This window comes from Mytilinidion resinicola (genome assembly GCF_010093595.1).
Source record: "Mytilinidion resinicola strain CBS 304.34 unplaced genomic scaffold BDZ99scaffold_4, whole genome shotgun sequence".
NCBI classification, from domain to species: Eukaryota; Fungi; Ascomycota; class Dothideomycetes; order Mytilinidiales; family Mytilinidiaceae; genus Mytilinidion; species Mytilinidion resinicola.
In genome coordinates this window covers 2,219,107-2,235,441 of record NW_022985440.1, presented here as the reverse complement: position 1 = coordinate 2,235,441, position 16,335 = coordinate 2,219,107, and the positions used below count along the sequence as shown (strand labels likewise).

General features: G+C 53.5%; 7 protein-coding genes across 7 annotated transcripts; 5 read left to right on the top strand and 2 right to left on the bottom strand.

The window, feature by feature from the left end:
- Window positions 1-333: 333 nt before the first annotated feature.
- BDZ99DRAFT_495924 (ankyrin) lies at window positions 334-1,715 on the top strand. The gene is made up of 3 exons (XM_033723407.1): window positions 334-846; window positions 908-1,118; window positions 1,206-1,715. Exons 1-3 carry the CDS (start codon window positions 488-490, stop codon window positions 1,569-1,571), a joined length of 936 nt encoding a protein of 311 aa, XP_033581419.1. The 5' UTR covers window positions 334-487; the 3' UTR covers window positions 1,572-1,715.
- Window positions 1,716-3,747: 2,032 nt separating this feature from the next.
- BDZ99DRAFT_379595 (uncharacterized protein) lies at window positions 3,748-6,024 on the bottom strand (the record flags this gene model as incomplete). The annotated part of the gene is made up of 1 exon (XM_033715156.1): window positions 3,748-6,024. One exon carries the CDS (start codon window positions 6,022-6,024, stop codon window positions 3,748-3,750), a length of 2,277 nt encoding a protein of 758 aa, XP_033581418.1.
- Window positions 6,025-6,316: 292 nt separating this feature from the next.
- BDZ99DRAFT_371980 (uncharacterized protein) lies at window positions 6,317-7,849 on the top strand (the record flags this gene model as incomplete). Its single annotated transcript, XM_033714832.1, has 1 exon — window positions 6,317-7,849. A coding segment is annotated over one exon (1,533 nt), but the record flags the coding sequence as incomplete, so codon positions are not given.
- A 453-nt stretch (window positions 7,850-8,302) lies between these two features.
- BDZ99DRAFT_460102 (DUF833-domain-containing protein) lies at window positions 8,303-10,048 on the bottom strand. The gene is made up of 2 exons (XM_033719316.1): window positions 9,541-10,048; window positions 8,303-9,314 (listed from the first exon to the last, which is right to left on the bottom strand). Exons 1-2 carry the CDS (start codon window positions 9,604-9,606, stop codon window positions 8,394-8,396), a joined length of 987 nt encoding a protein of 328 aa, XP_033581416.1. The 5' UTR covers window positions 9,607-10,048; the 3' UTR covers window positions 8,303-8,393.
- A 1,201-nt stretch (window positions 10,049-11,249) lies between these two features.
- BDZ99DRAFT_517041 (uncharacterized protein) lies at window positions 11,250-12,432 on the top strand (the record flags this gene model as incomplete). The annotated part of the gene is made up of 4 exons (XM_033725129.1): window positions 11,250-11,409; window positions 11,464-11,571; window positions 11,659-11,937; window positions 12,011-12,432. 4 exons carry the CDS (start codon window positions 11,250-11,252, stop codon window positions 12,430-12,432), a joined length of 969 nt encoding a protein of 322 aa, XP_033581415.1.
- A 449-nt stretch (window positions 12,433-12,881) lies between these two features.
- Window positions 12,882-14,293, top strand: BDZ99DRAFT_237823 (arylamine N-acetyltransferase 1). The gene is made up of 2 exons (XM_033713581.1): window positions 12,882-13,396; window positions 13,534-14,293. Exons 1-2 carry the CDS (start codon window positions 13,017-13,019, stop codon window positions 14,138-14,140), a joined length of 987 nt encoding a protein of 328 aa, XP_033581414.1. The 5' UTR covers window positions 12,882-13,016; the 3' UTR covers window positions 14,141-14,293.
- Window positions 14,294-14,788: 495 nt separating this feature from the next.
- BDZ99DRAFT_460099 (uncharacterized protein) lies at window positions 14,789-16,094 on the top strand. The gene has a single exon (XM_033719315.1). The coding sequence runs from the start codon at window positions 14,955-14,957 to the stop codon at window positions 15,828-15,830; it is 876 nt and encodes a 291-aa protein (XP_033581413.1). The 5' UTR covers window positions 14,789-14,954; the 3' UTR covers window positions 15,831-16,094.
- The last annotated feature ends 241 nt before the right edge of the window (window positions 16,095-16,335 follow it).

Sequence of the window (16,335 nt, the reverse complement as noted above, 5' to 3'; positions counted from 1 at the left end):
ATCGCGGCGCGGGCTGAGTACGGCGTGGTGAACTCGCTTCATGCGATTGCTACAGTGCAGCTGCAAGAGACACCACAAGAGACACCAGAGACATGGTTGCAAAAAGGACGAGGTTTTCTTATGGGGAAGTATACAACGTCTGTCTTCTGGGCTTCGAAGAGATTAGTATGGTGGTGTTGCGGGTATATATGAGGTTATGTCCCAGGTGACGTTGGCCGGGAAGTTGCTAGTGCCAAGATGGGTTCCCAAAATGGATCGGCGCCACACCGGGCGGCTAGAAAGGTTCCACCCCTTCGTCTCAGAGTTCATCACCAACGCAGTGTTGCGGCACAGCAACCCTCCATGCCTCCATATGCCAGTCCTCCGAAAATGCAGCGTGGCTCCTCGTGTTCCTCCCTTAGTATACACTCATCCTCTTTATCAACTCTTCGACGCTGTCTACCCTAACTCTAGCAACCCGAACTACAATTAACTTCTTCTCGCCGCGATGCTTATGGGTATGATGGAGTACGCCTGGACAAAAGACGGGTTTTGGATGCCCGTCTATCCACCGAAACCTGTCCCGAAGGAACCGCTTTCATTCCTGGAGGCATGCCGGCAAGGAGACATCACTCGAGTGAAGGCACTAGCAAGTGAACACGACCGGGACTCCCTCACAGAGGGCCTCCGGGCGGCACTCAGCGAGGACTGCGTCGAAATTGCCAGCTATCTGCTCGACAATGGCGCCGTCCTTGATACTCCTGCGCTGCTTGCCGTTCGCACTGAGTTTGGAGTCCAGGTCTTACTGGATCATGGTTGGGACATCAACCAACCCCTGTCCAACACTTCCGGGGTTACCATGTTGACGTCTGTGTCCCTTTTCTTCCAAAGAACCGCATTTGTTCCTTAATTAATCGATTGTTACAAGTCACCTGTTGCCTCGGGACCGTTGGGATCTTGTCAACTGGATGCTTCACCACGGCGCGAGACCAACCTTCGGACCGCGCTTCTACCCGCTCGAGGGGAGCGACCCCACCTGCTATCGCAATTCCGGGGCGTCGCTGGAAGCAGCAGCCATGCACTGCAGTCCAGTCCACGGCTCTGAAATCCTTCCCATGCTCGTCAACGCTGGTGCCAAGGTCAAGAATAGCTGCGCGCTCCACCGAGCCGTCGAGTACAGCACCCCTCCGGGCGCGCGGCTTCAGATGATGAACTATTTCGTCTAGCTAGGCGCCGATGCGAATGCGCTCGGATACGTTCCGAACTTGCCGCATAAGGGCACCCCGTTGCATTGCGCCGCGATGCATGGCAGACTCTTGGAAGCGAGATGGCTTCTCGAGCATGGCGCAGATCCGTCCGTGTACGATCATGACGTTGGGCTTCCGGCGAGCTATTGGAGTGAGCTGCGAGGGCACTCGGACATTACCAAGCTGATTGACCAGTGGTATTGGAGTCGGGGGCTGGTGGACGTTGCGGACGGGGAGAAGAATGCATTGGATGAAGGTGGAAGACTTGGCCGAGAAAGCCCAGAGGCATTGGCGAGAAGGCAGATGGCGGATTTGACGTTGGTGAGCAAAGGTCCCGAGGAATAGTATTGGTATGGATGATGGCGCTATTAGGTCCATAAGGAAGTCTTCTTGGGAATTCGTGGACGCACCCTATGCAATAAGGAGGGTTGGACATGTCTTTAAATCTGTCCCGGCCCATTAACACGAGCACCAAAGTACAAGTTGCCATTGGTCGGTTGGAGATGAAGATATCTAGAAACAGGCCATGGAAGGAACAAGAGGGTATTTTCGTTAAAAGTCTCAAATTAGATGAGTACGACGGTACCACCGTCAGAAGACCCTCAACTACCTTCCCAGGTCCGCAATCCCAACTTCGAGTTTCTCCATCCTAATCCAGAAAACCTATCCAAATCGAATACCCTTTGAAAAAAAATCAGCTCTATGATACAACCGTCAGGGGGCCCTCAACTACTTTTCGAGGCCCGCAATCACAACATCCCTTTGACCTGATTTGAAGCTTCCACGCGTCGGACACGCTAATCGACTCCTAAACAAGCCTTCGCAAGAAGGACTAAACGAGCCGACTCTATATCAAGTTCCTAATCGAGCCATTTAGCCCTATGATACAAGCGTCTGGGGGCCCTTAGCTCGTTATCCCAGGCCGCAAGCACAAGTTTGATGCCTTGGCCGCGCTTCACGTATCGAGCTCGGCCTGCGGCTTTCCTGCTTTTTTCTTTGGTCCTCCCTCCAGGGCTTCTTTCGACCCGCTCCAATACCCATCGTCCACCCTCTAAGACGTATCAAGGCCAAAACCGTCAAGTCTTTTCCAGGAGAAACAGAAAAGAAGGGAAGAACTCATGCTCGAGGAAATCAGATCTTTTCTATCTATCTTTATGTAAGACATTCAGCGACCGTGCATTTTCTCAACTCATTCCAATGCTGTAGTCGCAAGTTAGATCACGTGAGTTACGTGCGAAGCTTTGGAATTTCCACCGCTCACGTATAAAAGCTCGCCTACAGGCTCAACTTCTTCTTTCACAGTGATGATGTGTTTGATTTCTATCCGCGGGTGGCGGTTGGGCTGGGCTGGGAGTTCAACAATACCTATCTAAATCCATAATGGTGCTGTGGTGCAAAAGCCATACCAACTTACCGTATGGTTGGCGTGGAGAAGCGTGGAGGGTCTCCAGAACGGTTCAGCCGGGAAAAACATGGTCGAGGTTGGTCAAATCAACGCAGTGATCACCACTCTACGATGTTGATGTCGTTGACTCCATATCTTATGACAAATTGCCAGCAAGCTCCCATAATGTAGAACACTATCTCCTTTCCTAACGTTAATTGTCCTTCCCGCTCAACTGTTCAGTCATCACTTCAAGATTTACCCAACGACCTACGCTTATGTACCATCCACCTCCCCACCGCCACCGCCCTTCGGGGTCTACATGCACATGTGCTGCAGTGGCGACTAACGGTATGCCGCCGTCCTAACCCAAAACACTCCTTGACCAGGGGTTTTTAGTAGGGCTTCGGCCTGAGGTTTTTGGAGATTGGAAATGGGTTCGATTCGCCGGAGTGTAGTGGAGACTTTTTTGCTTTCCATGATGCTACATGCTAGCTAGGAGATTAAATATAGGGGAGCAGTAAATCGAAGAGGGCATTCTTGACAAGATCGTCGACGAACGGCGATGTTCATCAACGGACTATGTTAATTCTCGTTATCGGATTCATCTGCCTCCATCGTACTCCCGCCCCTCTTCTTTGATGTTCAAACTCTCGCTCCTCCACACCATACGCAGTGCGACTGGGAGTTTTTGATCTCCAGCCCGTCCCAGAGCATTTAATGCGATGCTGCGACGTGTCAATCACATGTTGCAAGTCACTTGCAAGTTTTTGCAATTGCCAAAGTCGCCCACCTTGTTTCCTTCATCCGGTGGAAGGGCGAGGGGCTTATATACCTGGAGATACTCGGTATGCGGGCCCTGTCACGAGCATGCCACGTGCTTCAAAGAGAACGGGTTGAGCACTGGCGGAGAGCGTGATATTAACTGCTATTAGTAATCGAGAACTCAAGCTTAGTAGACGTCAATCTTCTAGCGCTATTTTCTCCAGCCCTTCATCCTTGTGTCGGGGACTATAGCTCGCTCGCTCGCTAAAAAGACACCGCCAATCCGAGCTTATTTCCACCCATCCACCACCGCCAGAGATGACCAAACCCGGCAGCCTGCCCATCAAACCGACATGCTCTCCCCCTTCGAACTCAGAGAGTCTGCACACACAAATCCTCCACCCTCACCAGGCCACTCCCCAACCCCGCCGCCGCCCACCCACCGACTCTAATATTCGGATTCCACGCCAACGCCGTAACCGCCTGCTCCTCCTCATAGATAGTCGGCGCCAGCGGTCCCCCATCTGAACCAATGTTAACATCTTTAGGATTCAAGGGCGAGTTTGGATCTGAAGCTGAGGCGGGATAGGCGTGCCCATTGGGCCGCTGCAAGAGTTGCTGGGTAGGTTCGTGGCCGGTTATGAAGCGGGAGAGGGGTTGGGAAGCCGCGTCTTGAGGGGTGAGTGGAGGAGCGGATGAGCCGGCTGCGTTGCCGTTGATGCCGGGTGGCTTTATCGGCCGTCTGTACTCATATTGGAACCACACCTGCTGCCAGCTCTCACATTTCACGTCGAGAGCTCGTCGGAGAGGGTTGTTCGTCGTGACTTCGCCACCTGCGCTACCAGTCATGAGGATCGGATGCGCGGTACCCACCGCTGCGCAAGTCACGAATGATGGGCAGCGGAGGACGAGGGTGTGCATGTAAAAGCGGCGCAGTCCATGTAAACGCACGTAGAAGTTTTCGTCCGTAGCGACGAAAGACTGGCTATGCTCGTGCCATAGCAGCGGGCGGCAGAAGACGCGCTGGCGGGAGGCCCCCGTAGTGTCCATTGAGGGACTACGCAGGTCGATGAGGCGCATGTGCCCGTCTGAGCAGAGGGTGCTGAGGTAGGAGGGGCGGGAGGGGTAGGCAGAGGCGATGGCGAGTATGTAGGAGTCTTGCATAGGTTGGTAGAACCAGGGGACTGCGTCTGCGCGCGGATCAGAGGTAGATAGGGTGGTGGAGTCGAGAGTGTAGACGGCAACGGTGCCGATGGCGGTGCCGGCAGCGATAGTGCGGGAAGAGACCCAAGTTAGACATGTGAAAACTGTGTCTGCGGGGCAGGACTCGAAGGCGGAGTGGGTGATGTGGAGGTAGGTTGGGGATGTTGATTTTGGATAGGTGATATCGAGGACGCGTAGTTTGCCGTCGCCGAAGATGGCGGCGAGGAGGCCTAGGTGCATCGTCGTATGGTCGTCGGATTCGTTGGAATCTGACATGGTAACTGGACACCATTTCAGCTCCTTGATATTGGCCCAATCTGTACAAATGGCTACTTCGAGATAGGGCGGAGACTGCGAGTCCATAGTGCCATCTTCCAGAGCTTTGAAGGCCCATATCTGGATGGAGGCAGGAAACGGTAGCTGGGGAGCGTATGCAGGCGACTTGAAGTTTGAACCCTTCTTGATGGATGGATTCTCTTTTTTTACAATTATGGCGAGGTAATGGGTAGATCCCTGGACGATTGGCGCCCATTGAAGATCCAGGATTTTGGCACCGAGGTTGAGGATGAACCCGCTTCTGTCATCTTCGAATGGCTCTGATATTCTCACGCTCTCCCCTGTCTTGAGCGTAAATAGCTTTTGCTTATGCGCGGGTCCTGCGACGAAGTTGTGAAAGTTGCCCTCTGTTTTCGGCATATATATCTGAGCATCCCCACTGCTCAAGAGCTCGCTTTGCTGTCCAGAGGCGAAAGCATCCTTTCCTCCCTTTCCAAAGTACCAGTTTCGTGTCTGGTTCTTTTCCTTCTCTTTGACCCCTTTTGAAACATAGAAACTTGGCCCCATGCCACCGATTCCATCGTCACCAGTTGTGCGTGAGGGTAAAGTTGGATTCCAGAGCCACTTATCTCTAGTCTTCAGAACAGGCTCAATGTCCTCCTTAGTGGGGCCGAACATGTACAAAACTCTTTGCTCTTTCGCGCTCTTGGTTTTGAATTCGTTAACTCCCCGAGTATGCGTCCCAGATTGAACTTCGGTGCGGAATGCAACGCCCTTGAGGTTACGCAATCGCAAGCCTATGACAGCGCGTCGGCTTGGAACACGATGCCGTCCGAGTCGCTCAATATCAGTCCCAGTAAGCGGGCCAGGCTCCAGGTCGTCTAGAGCAACCTCGTCGTTGCCCGGCTCATCGAAGCCCTCTTGCTCAGAGTCAGACGAGGGAACAACGTCGCCGTGAAGCTCCTCATCGTCCTCTTCTTCCTCGGGAGCATCGTCTAGCACCACAAATTCGACGTCATCCTCCGATTCTTCGCGTGGAGGCGCCGACGTGCTGCTAGAGCCAGAGTCACTCGATGCATATAAAGCTTTTTCTAGACCTTCGAAGGGGTCAACCGTGTATTTCTTGTTGGGCTGCCGGGCTCGCCCCGATCTCCGCACGTCTTCCGCCATTACTGTGGATGTGAGTTAGCCAAGCTGTGTTAATGTGACGGTTTTGACCTTGTCGTGGTCTTTCTGATCCAACATCGAGATTTCATTGTTGTGTGATATTGGCTGTGGCTGGTGAAAGGTTATCGGAGGAGCCTCGGCGGAGTTGAGCCCAGTGACGTTCAACACCACGAGACGGCCTTTCCATTTCACATCACTACTCTGCTTGCAACTACATCCACTATCCCCATAGCCCTCATCTCCACACGAGTGCAATTATAGAACCTCCATAGTTTGTCACCTCTTTTCAGGGCCCATGGCCTCTCTACCGCCTCGCCCAGCCTCCCAGAGGCGCTCCTCTCCCCGCGCCGACGAGGCATCATCCTCAGCCGACAGTCACCAGCCGCTGCCTCGTACCGACAGCGAGGCCCTCTCCACCACCTCAGAAGACTCCCAGACCCTCCTCCTAAATCGCCGCCAAAGCCATCGCGAAATAGACGCCACCGAGCTCCAACAGAAGCCAGCTCCACCAGTGGCGACCTCGCAAGCCAAATCGAATGACGAACCTCGCAAATGCTGGATATGTTTCAACGACGAGACCGAGGATGATGCTATGTCCTCGGAATGGCGGAGCCCGTGTCCATGCGTTCTCGTAGCGCATGAGAAGTGTCTCCTGGCATGGATAAACGACGTAGAGAACGAGAAGCGAAGCAGCAAGATATTATGTCCTCAGTGCAAGACAGAGATCCAGGTTGCCCGACCGCGGAGTCGCATAGTTGATGCGTATAAAACCCTCGAGCACATGGGCCATTTGATGCTCGTCCCCAGCGTGGTCTTCATCTTGGGCTCGGCCGGCTACCAAACAGCTCGCATGTTCGGAGTACACGCCGTCAATGAGATCTTTGGCGTCCAGGACGGCTTCCGCATACTCCATACGCTTTATGATACCCCAGATCTCCACGAGGAGTCTGTCCCTCTACGCATCCTCAATCACCTGCGCGACCACTGGCGACTAGCCGTTGGCCTTCCCGTCATTCCCACAGTGCTAATCGCATCTCGGACCTCCTGGGCCGATAGCATCCTCCCCGTAATCCCCATCATTTTCTTTGCCAACACTTCTTCCCCTATCGAAGGGCTGAACAATGGCAACTGGCCTCCCTCCGCTGCCCTTACCATTTCCCTTCTCCCATACATCCGTGGAGCCTACAACGCCTACTACGAACGAGTCTGGGCTCCCCATGAACAACGCTGGCTCAGGGAAATATCTCCCCATACTGGCGACACCCCGCCTGAGCCCCTAGACCCAGACAACGCCGACGTTGGGGATATTGTTGTTGAAGAGGGTTGGGGGGATCAAGGGGTGGTTTTGGACGTCGATATTGACTTCGACGTCTTCGCAGACTGGAATGCCGGCGGTGCTGCAGACAACAACCTTGCAGACGAGAACCCTCCGGTGCCTATCGCTCGTGGTCCTGCGCCTCCTCTAAATGCACCACCACAAGACGGCGACGCGGCGCCAGCGCCTCAGATTCCGGTGGCACAGCCCCGACGTCGCCTTAGACGCACGGGCATCAGCCCGACTGCGCTCGCAGACACGGTTATTGGCGCATTGCTGTTCCCGTCTATTGCCGCACGAGTAGGCGAAGTATTGCGGTTCGCGCTCCCGCATTCCTGGACTACACCTAACGGCAACAAGGCTATGGGATTATTACAAACAAAATGGGGAAGGAGCATCGTGGGCGGCTGTCTTTTTGTGGGAATCAAAGATGCGGTGTTGCTGTACGTCCGTTGGCGGATGGCGCAGAACATGCGGCAGCGGAAGGTCTTGGATTGGACCGACGATGGAAAAGGCAAAGCAGCGGGTGGGAGAACCAGGGGAAGAGCCACCCCATAGGTGTATGAGAAACGATATTGCATTACACGGCGTTTGCGCAAATTTTGCTGGCTGGATACGCCTGAGCGTTCCTCTCGGTCATGGCATTGAGTTTTGGTTGGGTAGTAGCGTCAGCGGGTTATTATACATGATGGGCTACGGTTCTTATGAGCGGACACTCTAGAAATGTACAGCTAGTTCTAGGCCGCTATGTTTACTAGACGACAATTTTCTTTCACTGTGCCAATACCGCCTGAGGTGGCCCGACTCGGTGTCAGGCCTGCCAAAGCAGTTATTCGAACTTCGTGATTCAGACTTCATAACACAAACCGTTTACTCTAAGCCTGAAATACGCCCTACTAATCCTGGTACAAGAAGTGGCTACGATAGGTAGACGCAGCGGGCTCTCTGCGTCGTATAATTTTTCTTCTAAGCGGTCAATTCTGTAAATATTGTTAATATAAGTAGAGAAGTAGTCTACACTATGTGACTGAGTTATCTCATCTATTTGCACTTTTTATTACCATCCCTCAACCTGGAACTCAAACACCCGATCCACCTTCCCGCCCTCCACCGGCTTCCCGATCCCATCGAACAACGTTCTCTCCACAAATGTCAACATTCCCTTTTTGTCCACCAAGATCAGCGACTGCTTTTGCGTCCCATAGATCCCCGACGTCGCGTCCACAGCCTCATGATCCACCGCCGCCGCAATCCTATCCGACGGCACCCCATCCAACTCGACCCCCCCAATCGGCGGCACAAAGATGCTATGCCTCAGCTGATTCAAGTAAACATCCCACTCCTCCCCATTCCTTTGCCGCGGAAGCGTATCCACGCTCAGCAGCCCAAACAACCGCTCCAACAACTCCTCCTTGCTATCTCCTCTCTCCACACTCTCCTTGACAGCAACGCGTACCGCCTCCTCCCCCTTGACAACCTTCGGCCACGACGCATCCCCATAAAATGAATTACTCAGCGCCGTCGTCTCATGCGGGGCCCCCGCCACCCAAATCAAGCCCTCCACATCCGGCGTCCGATTCGAGATAATCGCCAACCCGCCCTTCTTCTTCCCCCCCTCCCCTCCTCCCTCCACCACGCCCTTGACCACGTCCCGCACATTCCCAAATAGCAAACTAAAGCCGCCGACCCCACGCACTCCATCCTCCGCGACCAACCGCGCGGCGAACTCGGCGGTGGTCTCGTGCGACTGTGGATCTTGCCGGAGGAACAGGTTGACGATGGCGCCGCGCGACCGCACGCCCTGGATCAGCGCGGCGGGGTCGGCCTCGCGGTAGTTGGTCAGGCACGCGATGCGGCCTTGACGCGTGACGCCCAGCCAGGTGCCGTGCTCGGCGCGGTGCAGGTCGTAGCCGCCGAGGACGTGGGCGTGGGGCGGCGGCCAGAAGGTGGAGGGGGCGGTCGGGCGGTGGAGGTATTCCTGTAGGTTGGGGCGTGAGTATGGGGGTTTTGAAGGATGTCTTTGAGGTTGTGGAGTGATTTTATAAGGGGTCTCGTGAGTTGGGGTGGGCGTGTGCTGGGAGGTGATGTTGGGAGGTGGGGGAGGATGAAGAGGTTCTAGAGGGGCGGGGAAAGAAGACGGCAAAATGATGGCAAGGTATCAAAGGAGGCAGAGGCCTAGTGAGAATGTGGTGGTGGATGCTTACATCGCGGTTGTTTAGGAGAATGAAGGGGTAGTCGGGGTGCTCCGTGGTTATGATAGCGATGCACATGTTTGCGAAATCCTCGCCAAAGCGGCTTTTGAAACAGAGTATACGATGATAGTATCTTTCTTAGAGTATAATAGGTTTGGAATACTTGCTCGAAGGCGAGGAAATTGAAAGTGTGGGAAAGCAACTGTGTAGATGTACAGAATGGCGTTGTGGTCTAGAATACAGCGACGTCGGCGAGGTGCATGAGATGCAGTGTGCAGATAGCGGCGGTGAGCACAAACAGCACAGCTTTATACGTGGTTCCTCTGCGGTGGCCAGACACCAGATCTGTGAGTTGTCATGATGGGGTGAGTAGGGTGTAGTCGACGGCATCGTGTCTAATTGCCACTGTACGTAGCTAGACCTCGGGAACGGAGGTGTCGTTGAGAGGAGGTCAGGGTCTCGAGGCATTGGGAGGGCTTGATTCCTCGCCAACTGGGCCTTCCGCGACGAACAGCAGAACACAAACCGAGACAAAGAAATGCGATAGCTTCTTCTCTTCGACGTCTATGAGCAACAGGTAGAAACTGAGAGACAGCTTGCGGTAGCTTGTGAAAGTCACGTGTCAGTTCGTTCAAAATTCGCCTCTTTCTCTGAACCCCGCCCTTGACTCGGTCACCATCTCCAAAGACATCCTCGTGATCTAATCCACTCAACAGCATAGGGTGATTTTTGGTCCTGTGACGGGCTGTCTGATATAATATAAGCGCTATGCCAATGTCTGCGCTTCTTCGCCATTACACCGTGCACCTGCTCAATCTGCGAGGGAACGAGGCTGTCGGAACCGATCCTCAGTTCTCGCGAACCTCCCTGGGTACGCTGCCAAAACGATAAAGGTCGCGGGCGTCCCTAGTCGAAACCAAGGTCCCCTCTGCGCGGATGCCCTCCAAGTTTAGGAAGAGGTCGCACTTGATTTTGGCGTTGTGAATTGCACGTTTCGGATTGCTTTGGATGTCAGGGTACAGAGCAGCCTTTATCCTATTTCGATTCCCTTTAATTATCAGGATCTTCGTCGCGTCCTAAAACGATCCCGTCAGAGCCCTCTTACATTATTAATTTCCCAGTGTCCGAGTTCCCTCGCTACCCGACCCTGATGTTGGAGGTCTGAAGACGGAGCCGCCTTCGCGTTTTGCCTGGACGAGAGAAGACTGCTTTGCTTCGCGCACGTTATGCCTTGTCGAAAGCTGGAGGGGACCGTTTGGCAGGGGTGCATTTGCTTCAGCCTTATTGGTGCAAGGCGTAACAACACAACATCTCCCCATGCCTCCGCGCGATCAAAGCAAAGGCCCCGTCTTCACGCCGGACGAACGATGGCCATGCTTACGGTAGGGTCCAAGGGTCCGCCGGAGGATAGCCCTGCACTCGCCCCGAATATCGCCCTGAGCACTGACTGGTGCCGCATAGCCACCACGTTGCAGCCATACAGACGCCAAGATCGTCAACAGAGCTTCTTTTTTCCGACTGAACTAGTCCTCTACCATGTTAGTATGCGTTTAAGGCCCCCAAATCACGCCAAGCCAAGGGGGCTCGGCTTGGATAAACCCGGTATCAGCGGCTGCCCTTTGTAAGTGCTCACATTCCTTATATACGATGGCCTGGTACATGCATGGTCGTGGTTTGGCTTCCTTCGTCCTCATCCTGCGTCTCCGTGCTATTCCTCCAACATGCGGTCCACCATATTTCAATCGTTGCTAGCCATTGGATCTTTGCGATCGGTGGTCGCGCAGTACGCTTTTTCAGTGCCGGAGCCCGCTGTCGCAGATTTCAACTCTATCAACGATGTGGTCCAAGGCACCGTCGTGAATATTGTTTGGCTTGCGAACTGTAGGTTGCAATCGCATGAGGCCAAGGCATTCCACTAATCTCTTTCGCTGCCAGCCACCTACCAGCCCACATTGACAGGCCAACAACTACTCGATAGTAATGGAGATATCTCAGTATGGATAACCTCGTACAACAATAACGACTACACCCATTGCTTGACTCGTAAGTTTCAATCTTTTCAAAGAACAAGTCAATTGCAACGACTGCGCCCCTCTTTCTAGGACTGTGCTAATCGCCCTTTCTTCACAGCAAGCGCGAACTCAGAATCAGGAGGTTCATGGGCTTGGAACATCACACTATCGGACGACGACATTGATGCCAATGGAGGAAAATTTGTCTACCGCCTGAAGCCCACCGTCGCAAGCCAAAACTCCCCTTTCAACATCACGGAGGATGAGTGTCCATCGCGGGGTTTCATCATAAGGAAGGCGGCCGATGTCGCAGCTTCATCGTCGGCGTCAGTGGCGGCGGCAGCATCAGCGGCTCGAAAATCAGCTTCAACCGCAGTTATCACCGTTACCAAGTCAGGTAAGCCTAAGTCTTAAAGCCATCGAAAACTTCAAACCTGTGGCCGTTACTAACTTCGAATCCAATACGATAGGCCAAGCTGCTGCGTCTGCAACGGGAAGTGCTGCTTCAACTGGAGCCTCAACCGGAGCCTCCACCGGAGCCGCCACCGGAGCCGCAAAGACAGGTTTCCCAACCAACACCAGCATTGGAACTCCTAGCCCCTCGAACGGTGGTGGGCTGTCCGGAGGCGCGAAGGCAGGCATTGCTATCGGTGTTATAGCTCTTGTAGGCATCGCCGCCATCGCCGCATTCTTCCTCTGGAGACGTCAGCGCAACAACGCAGCTGGCACAAAAGCAGCAGAGCTATCCGGCACTACTCAGTACGCTCCGGCTCCCGCGATGAACGATAAACACGTATACGGATACATGGACCACCCCCACAACGCGGCCCCCGTGGAGCTGGCAGACTCACAGCATCAGGCTCCTGTTGAGCTGCCCGCGTACAACAAATGAATTTGGCCTTGAAAGGTTAGATTAAACACGTCGCTGAAAGAGGATTGTGGAGTGTCGGATAAGGATCTCGCACTCGACGATGAAATGGACAATGCCAAGATGCCCTTAGCAGGAGATTGTTCCAAAGTCTTATGACATTTAACTATATTTATTTACGTTCTTATCTCAAAGATTTACCCCAGAGATTTTCTATGCCGATAAGAGTTGAGTATGTTAGCTCAGGAATTGAAGAAAGTCCGAAGCGGCGTCTCGTCCTCACTATTCGTGGGACGGTGGTACAACGTATCGGTACCTGCATATCGTCGCACCCTTAACCCACTCAAATCTCTCCAATACCGTACCAAAGTTTGCACACTCGAAGGCGTGATAACTGGGATTACCGATTGCGGCAGGTCCATTCCAATTCCGATCCCCGCCGAAGGCCCGATCTCCGCTGGAGAAAAGCGGCATGAGTCACGACCCCATTGGACAGCCTTAAATCCTATATACAACCTCAAATACATTCTCTCACTCCCTGCGTACCATTCCCTTTTTTTCTCTTTTTCAAGAACAAATCAATTCGTGTAATCGCGACTCTACTCACCATGGCACCTTCAGCCTACTCCCCAGAGCAGATCACCCAATACCTAGATTACATTGGCCTTCCCTCTCACTATCATCCTTCGTCTCCATCTAGACCTCCCCTCAGCTTTGATTTCCTTACCACTCTCCACGCCCATCAGATTGCTGCCATTCCATACGAGAATCTCTCGTTACATTACTCAGTCACAAAGGAGATTTCCATAGATCCACAGGTCACGTTCAAGAAAATAGTGACCGACAAGCGCGGACGCGGGGGCTACTGCATGGAAGCAGCCATCTTCTTCAATCACATCCTGAGGGCACTGGGATTCGATGCGTACACGGCGGGCGTGAGGATACGGTACCGAGAAAACGGAATACCGAAGGGTGATTACATAGGATGGTGAGTGACTGCTGGATCAACTGGTGATATCTTTACTGCACAACAAATCCCTCCGCAATCCACCAAAATTCGAACTTCTATCCTCGACAACTGCCAAATCCATCAAGTCCCTCCAATCCACCACTAACACACCCCAGGACGCACATCGTCAACATCGTAACCCTCCCCGACTCCACCAAACATGTCCTCGACGTCGCCTTCGGCGGCGACGGCCCCACAAAACCCCTGCCCCTGCTCCCAGGAATCGTCACGTCCAACATCGGCACCCAAGAGCTCCGCTTCGTCCACGAGCCGCTGGCCCAGCAAACCCACGACGCGGTCGCTAGCAAGTACTGGATTTACCAGTACCGCAACGCACCCACCGCGCCCTGGAACTCGTTCTACGCGTTCACGGAGCTGGAGTTCTTGCATGGCGATTTCGAGATTATGAATCACTTTACGAGTACGAGTAAGAGGAGTTTCCAGACGTATACCGCGTTGGTGGTAAAGTTCTTGATGGCGCGAGAGGGAGATGAGGAGATGAGGGCGGAGTTGAGGGCGGAGGGGAAGGGGAAGGGGGGCGTGTATGGTAAGGTGATGTTGGTCGGTGGGGATGTGAAGGTGAATACGGATAGGAAGACGAGGGTGGTGAAGAGGTGTGAGACGGAGGCTGAGAGGGTGAAGGCGCTGAGGGAGTGGTTTGGAATGAGTTTTACGGAGGAGGAGAGGGAGGGGATTAGGGGGCACGTTACTGAGTTGAAGTGATCAGGTCGGGTTTCCTAGCTGTGAACTATGGTATTGGAAAGAAGATGTAGATGTTCCGTGGTAGAAATGGTACTTGGATTCTATTTCATTTCGCACTAGGCTATTGTCGACATCGACACGATGTTTACCTTCATCAGATTCGATCAGCATGGACACAATCCGATTTCTGACCCTTTTGCACAGTTCCAGAGCGCCTGATCAAGCGTGTTTCAACACGAATTGCTGGCGATCGGGAAGGAAAATGGATTATCAGACGTCCTGCCTTTGTACTCCTATTTTTATCAACCTAATAACTCTGCCAGGGCTTCAATCCGGTGCGGTGTGATCGGCGAGCACGAACTCGAGGCTGTCATCACAGCGAGGAGTATAAGATCCAAGTTCGCTCCTTAGCGCCGGACGTTCATCTCTTTTTTGCCAGTCAAGTGGGAAGCGTAGGTGGAGTGTGGGGTTGATAAAATAAAAGTACTCGTGGACACGACAGGGATCCGTGTCGATCTCCCGCAGAAATGTGGCGGGTCCCCACGCGAGCCGAGGCTTGGCGGTGGCTGGGACCCATCTCCAGCCTCATGTTTTCATCTCAACTTTACTGCCAGCCATCGCATTTTGCGCCCCGCCATCATGGAACTTCGTATATCAAACCCCCCAGGGAAGGCCTTCCTTCTCTGTCTCACCACAAGACAACCATTTCCCGACATCCACAATCCCCCCCTCCAGAATCGAGCCTCCACGCCTCCACCTCTATCCATTCGCACTGCGCATTCTGCTTCTTCAAATCCTGATCAATCCTCCTGGCCTCCTTGACGATTCTGTCAACATGCGCTTCACTTCACAAGCCGCTCTCGCCCTACTATCCTTACTTCACCTTACATCTGCCCTTCCTCTCGACACCGCACCGCGACAGAATGCGCCTCGACGCGCAAAAAACTACTCGATCGTGAACGTCGACGGCGGATCTGCGACTCCCGTCGTGACTGTTATTCAGACAGTGGTGGAATCAGAACCGGCCCCAACCCCAACAGTCGTCGCATCGACCTCCTGCATACCCACCAAGTCCAGCTCGACCTCGACATGGGGAAAACCCTTCACTCTCCCTCCATACTCCGACGCCACACCGTCTACCACCTCCACAAAGTTGAAGAGCTCTTCATCCACATGGGGAAAGCCCTTCACGCTATCGCCCTACTCAGAAGCCACCCCGTCTACCACCTCCACCAAGTCGAAGAGCTCTTCGACATCCACGTGGGGTAAGCCCTTCACGCTACCACCCTACTCAGAAGCGAACCCGACCGCTTCGTCGACATCTTGGGTCCTCCTCAATACCTCTTCTACCTCCGTGACGCCCTGCGAATCGATGTCCTCAACCACAGCCGCAGGACCTTCAGTGGTGACCGTTACAGTCGAGGCCTCTGAAGCCGCCACCTCATACTACGACAACGGACTGTGGCACACCAGATACCCCATCCGCACCTCCTTGAACGTGGTCACTCAGGCCGCGAGCTCTGCCTCACCCACCTCGACGGTAGAAGGCCCGCGGCTAGAACACTACGTCGGCAGCGGTGTTTGGGAGACACTCTACCCTCCCCCCTCTTCGACGCTTTCGGAGACACCCACAAAGTTCGTTACGACAGGCGCGTTCCCGACGCTGAATCCGACGGCGGCGGCGTACAACCATACGCAGATTCCGGCCTGAGGAATGACTGAAGATGCTTCATGCGATTGGCGATTGGAAATTTGAATTTGAACTTGATTAGCACGTTTTGCGAGCGAGCATTAAGACGACACGACTCTGATTCTTATACCAATTTAAGATTGGGCTTTTTTTGTTATGAACGGATGGCTTTATGGGATGGGAATTTGGTAACGGCCGGATACACGGGAAAACGGGTACAGAATGACTGGGATATGGGCATTGGGATGGAGTACTTGTATACAATTTTGATGCATGGCACATGGTATACGACCTATAATTATTAGCGACATTGTAGCAAAGAAATTAAATCAATAGATTACATCATACGGCTTGATTTATACGCTCTGGAACGTGACACCTTAGCTAGATTTCCTGTCATAGGGCCAGACATGCTTCAGATGTGCTAGCATGCGTTCAGCTTGCCAGTACCGGACCCCTAATCTAGAGTGTAGTGAATTGAAAATCGAAAATGGCGGCTTATCGACATCTTCAAATCCATGAGCTG

Coding starts and splice junctions, on each gene's coding strand:
- BDZ99DRAFT_495924 (XM_033723407.1), top strand. CDS start 488: ATGCTTATGGGTATGATGGAGTACGCCTGGACAAAAGACGGGTTTTGG. Junction 847..907: donor TCCGGGGTTACCATGTTGAC/GTCTGTGTCCCT, acceptor GATTGTTACAAG/TCACCTGTTGCCTCGGGACC. Junction 1,119..1,205: donor TCGTCAACGCTGGTGCCAAG/GTCAAGAATAGC, acceptor TATTTCGTCTAG/CTAGGCGCCGATGCGAATGC.
- BDZ99DRAFT_460102 (XM_033719316.1), bottom strand. CDS start 9,606: ATGTGCATCGCTATCATAACCACGGAGCACCCCGACTACCCCTTCATT. Junction 9,315..9,540: donor TTCTCCTAAACAACCGCGAT/GTAAGCATCCAC, acceptor CCCAACCTACAG/GAATACCTCCACCGCCCGAC.
- BDZ99DRAFT_237823 (XM_033713581.1), top strand. CDS start 13,017: ATGGCACCTTCAGCCTACTCCCCAGAGCAGATCACCCAATACCTAGAT. Junction 13,397..13,533: donor AAGGGTGATTACATAGGATG/GTGAGTGACTGC, acceptor AACACACCCCAG/GACGCACATCGTCAACATCG.
- BDZ99DRAFT_460099 (XM_033719315.1), top strand. CDS start 14,955: ATGCGCTTCACTTCACAAGCCGCTCTCGCCCTACTATCCTTACTTCAC.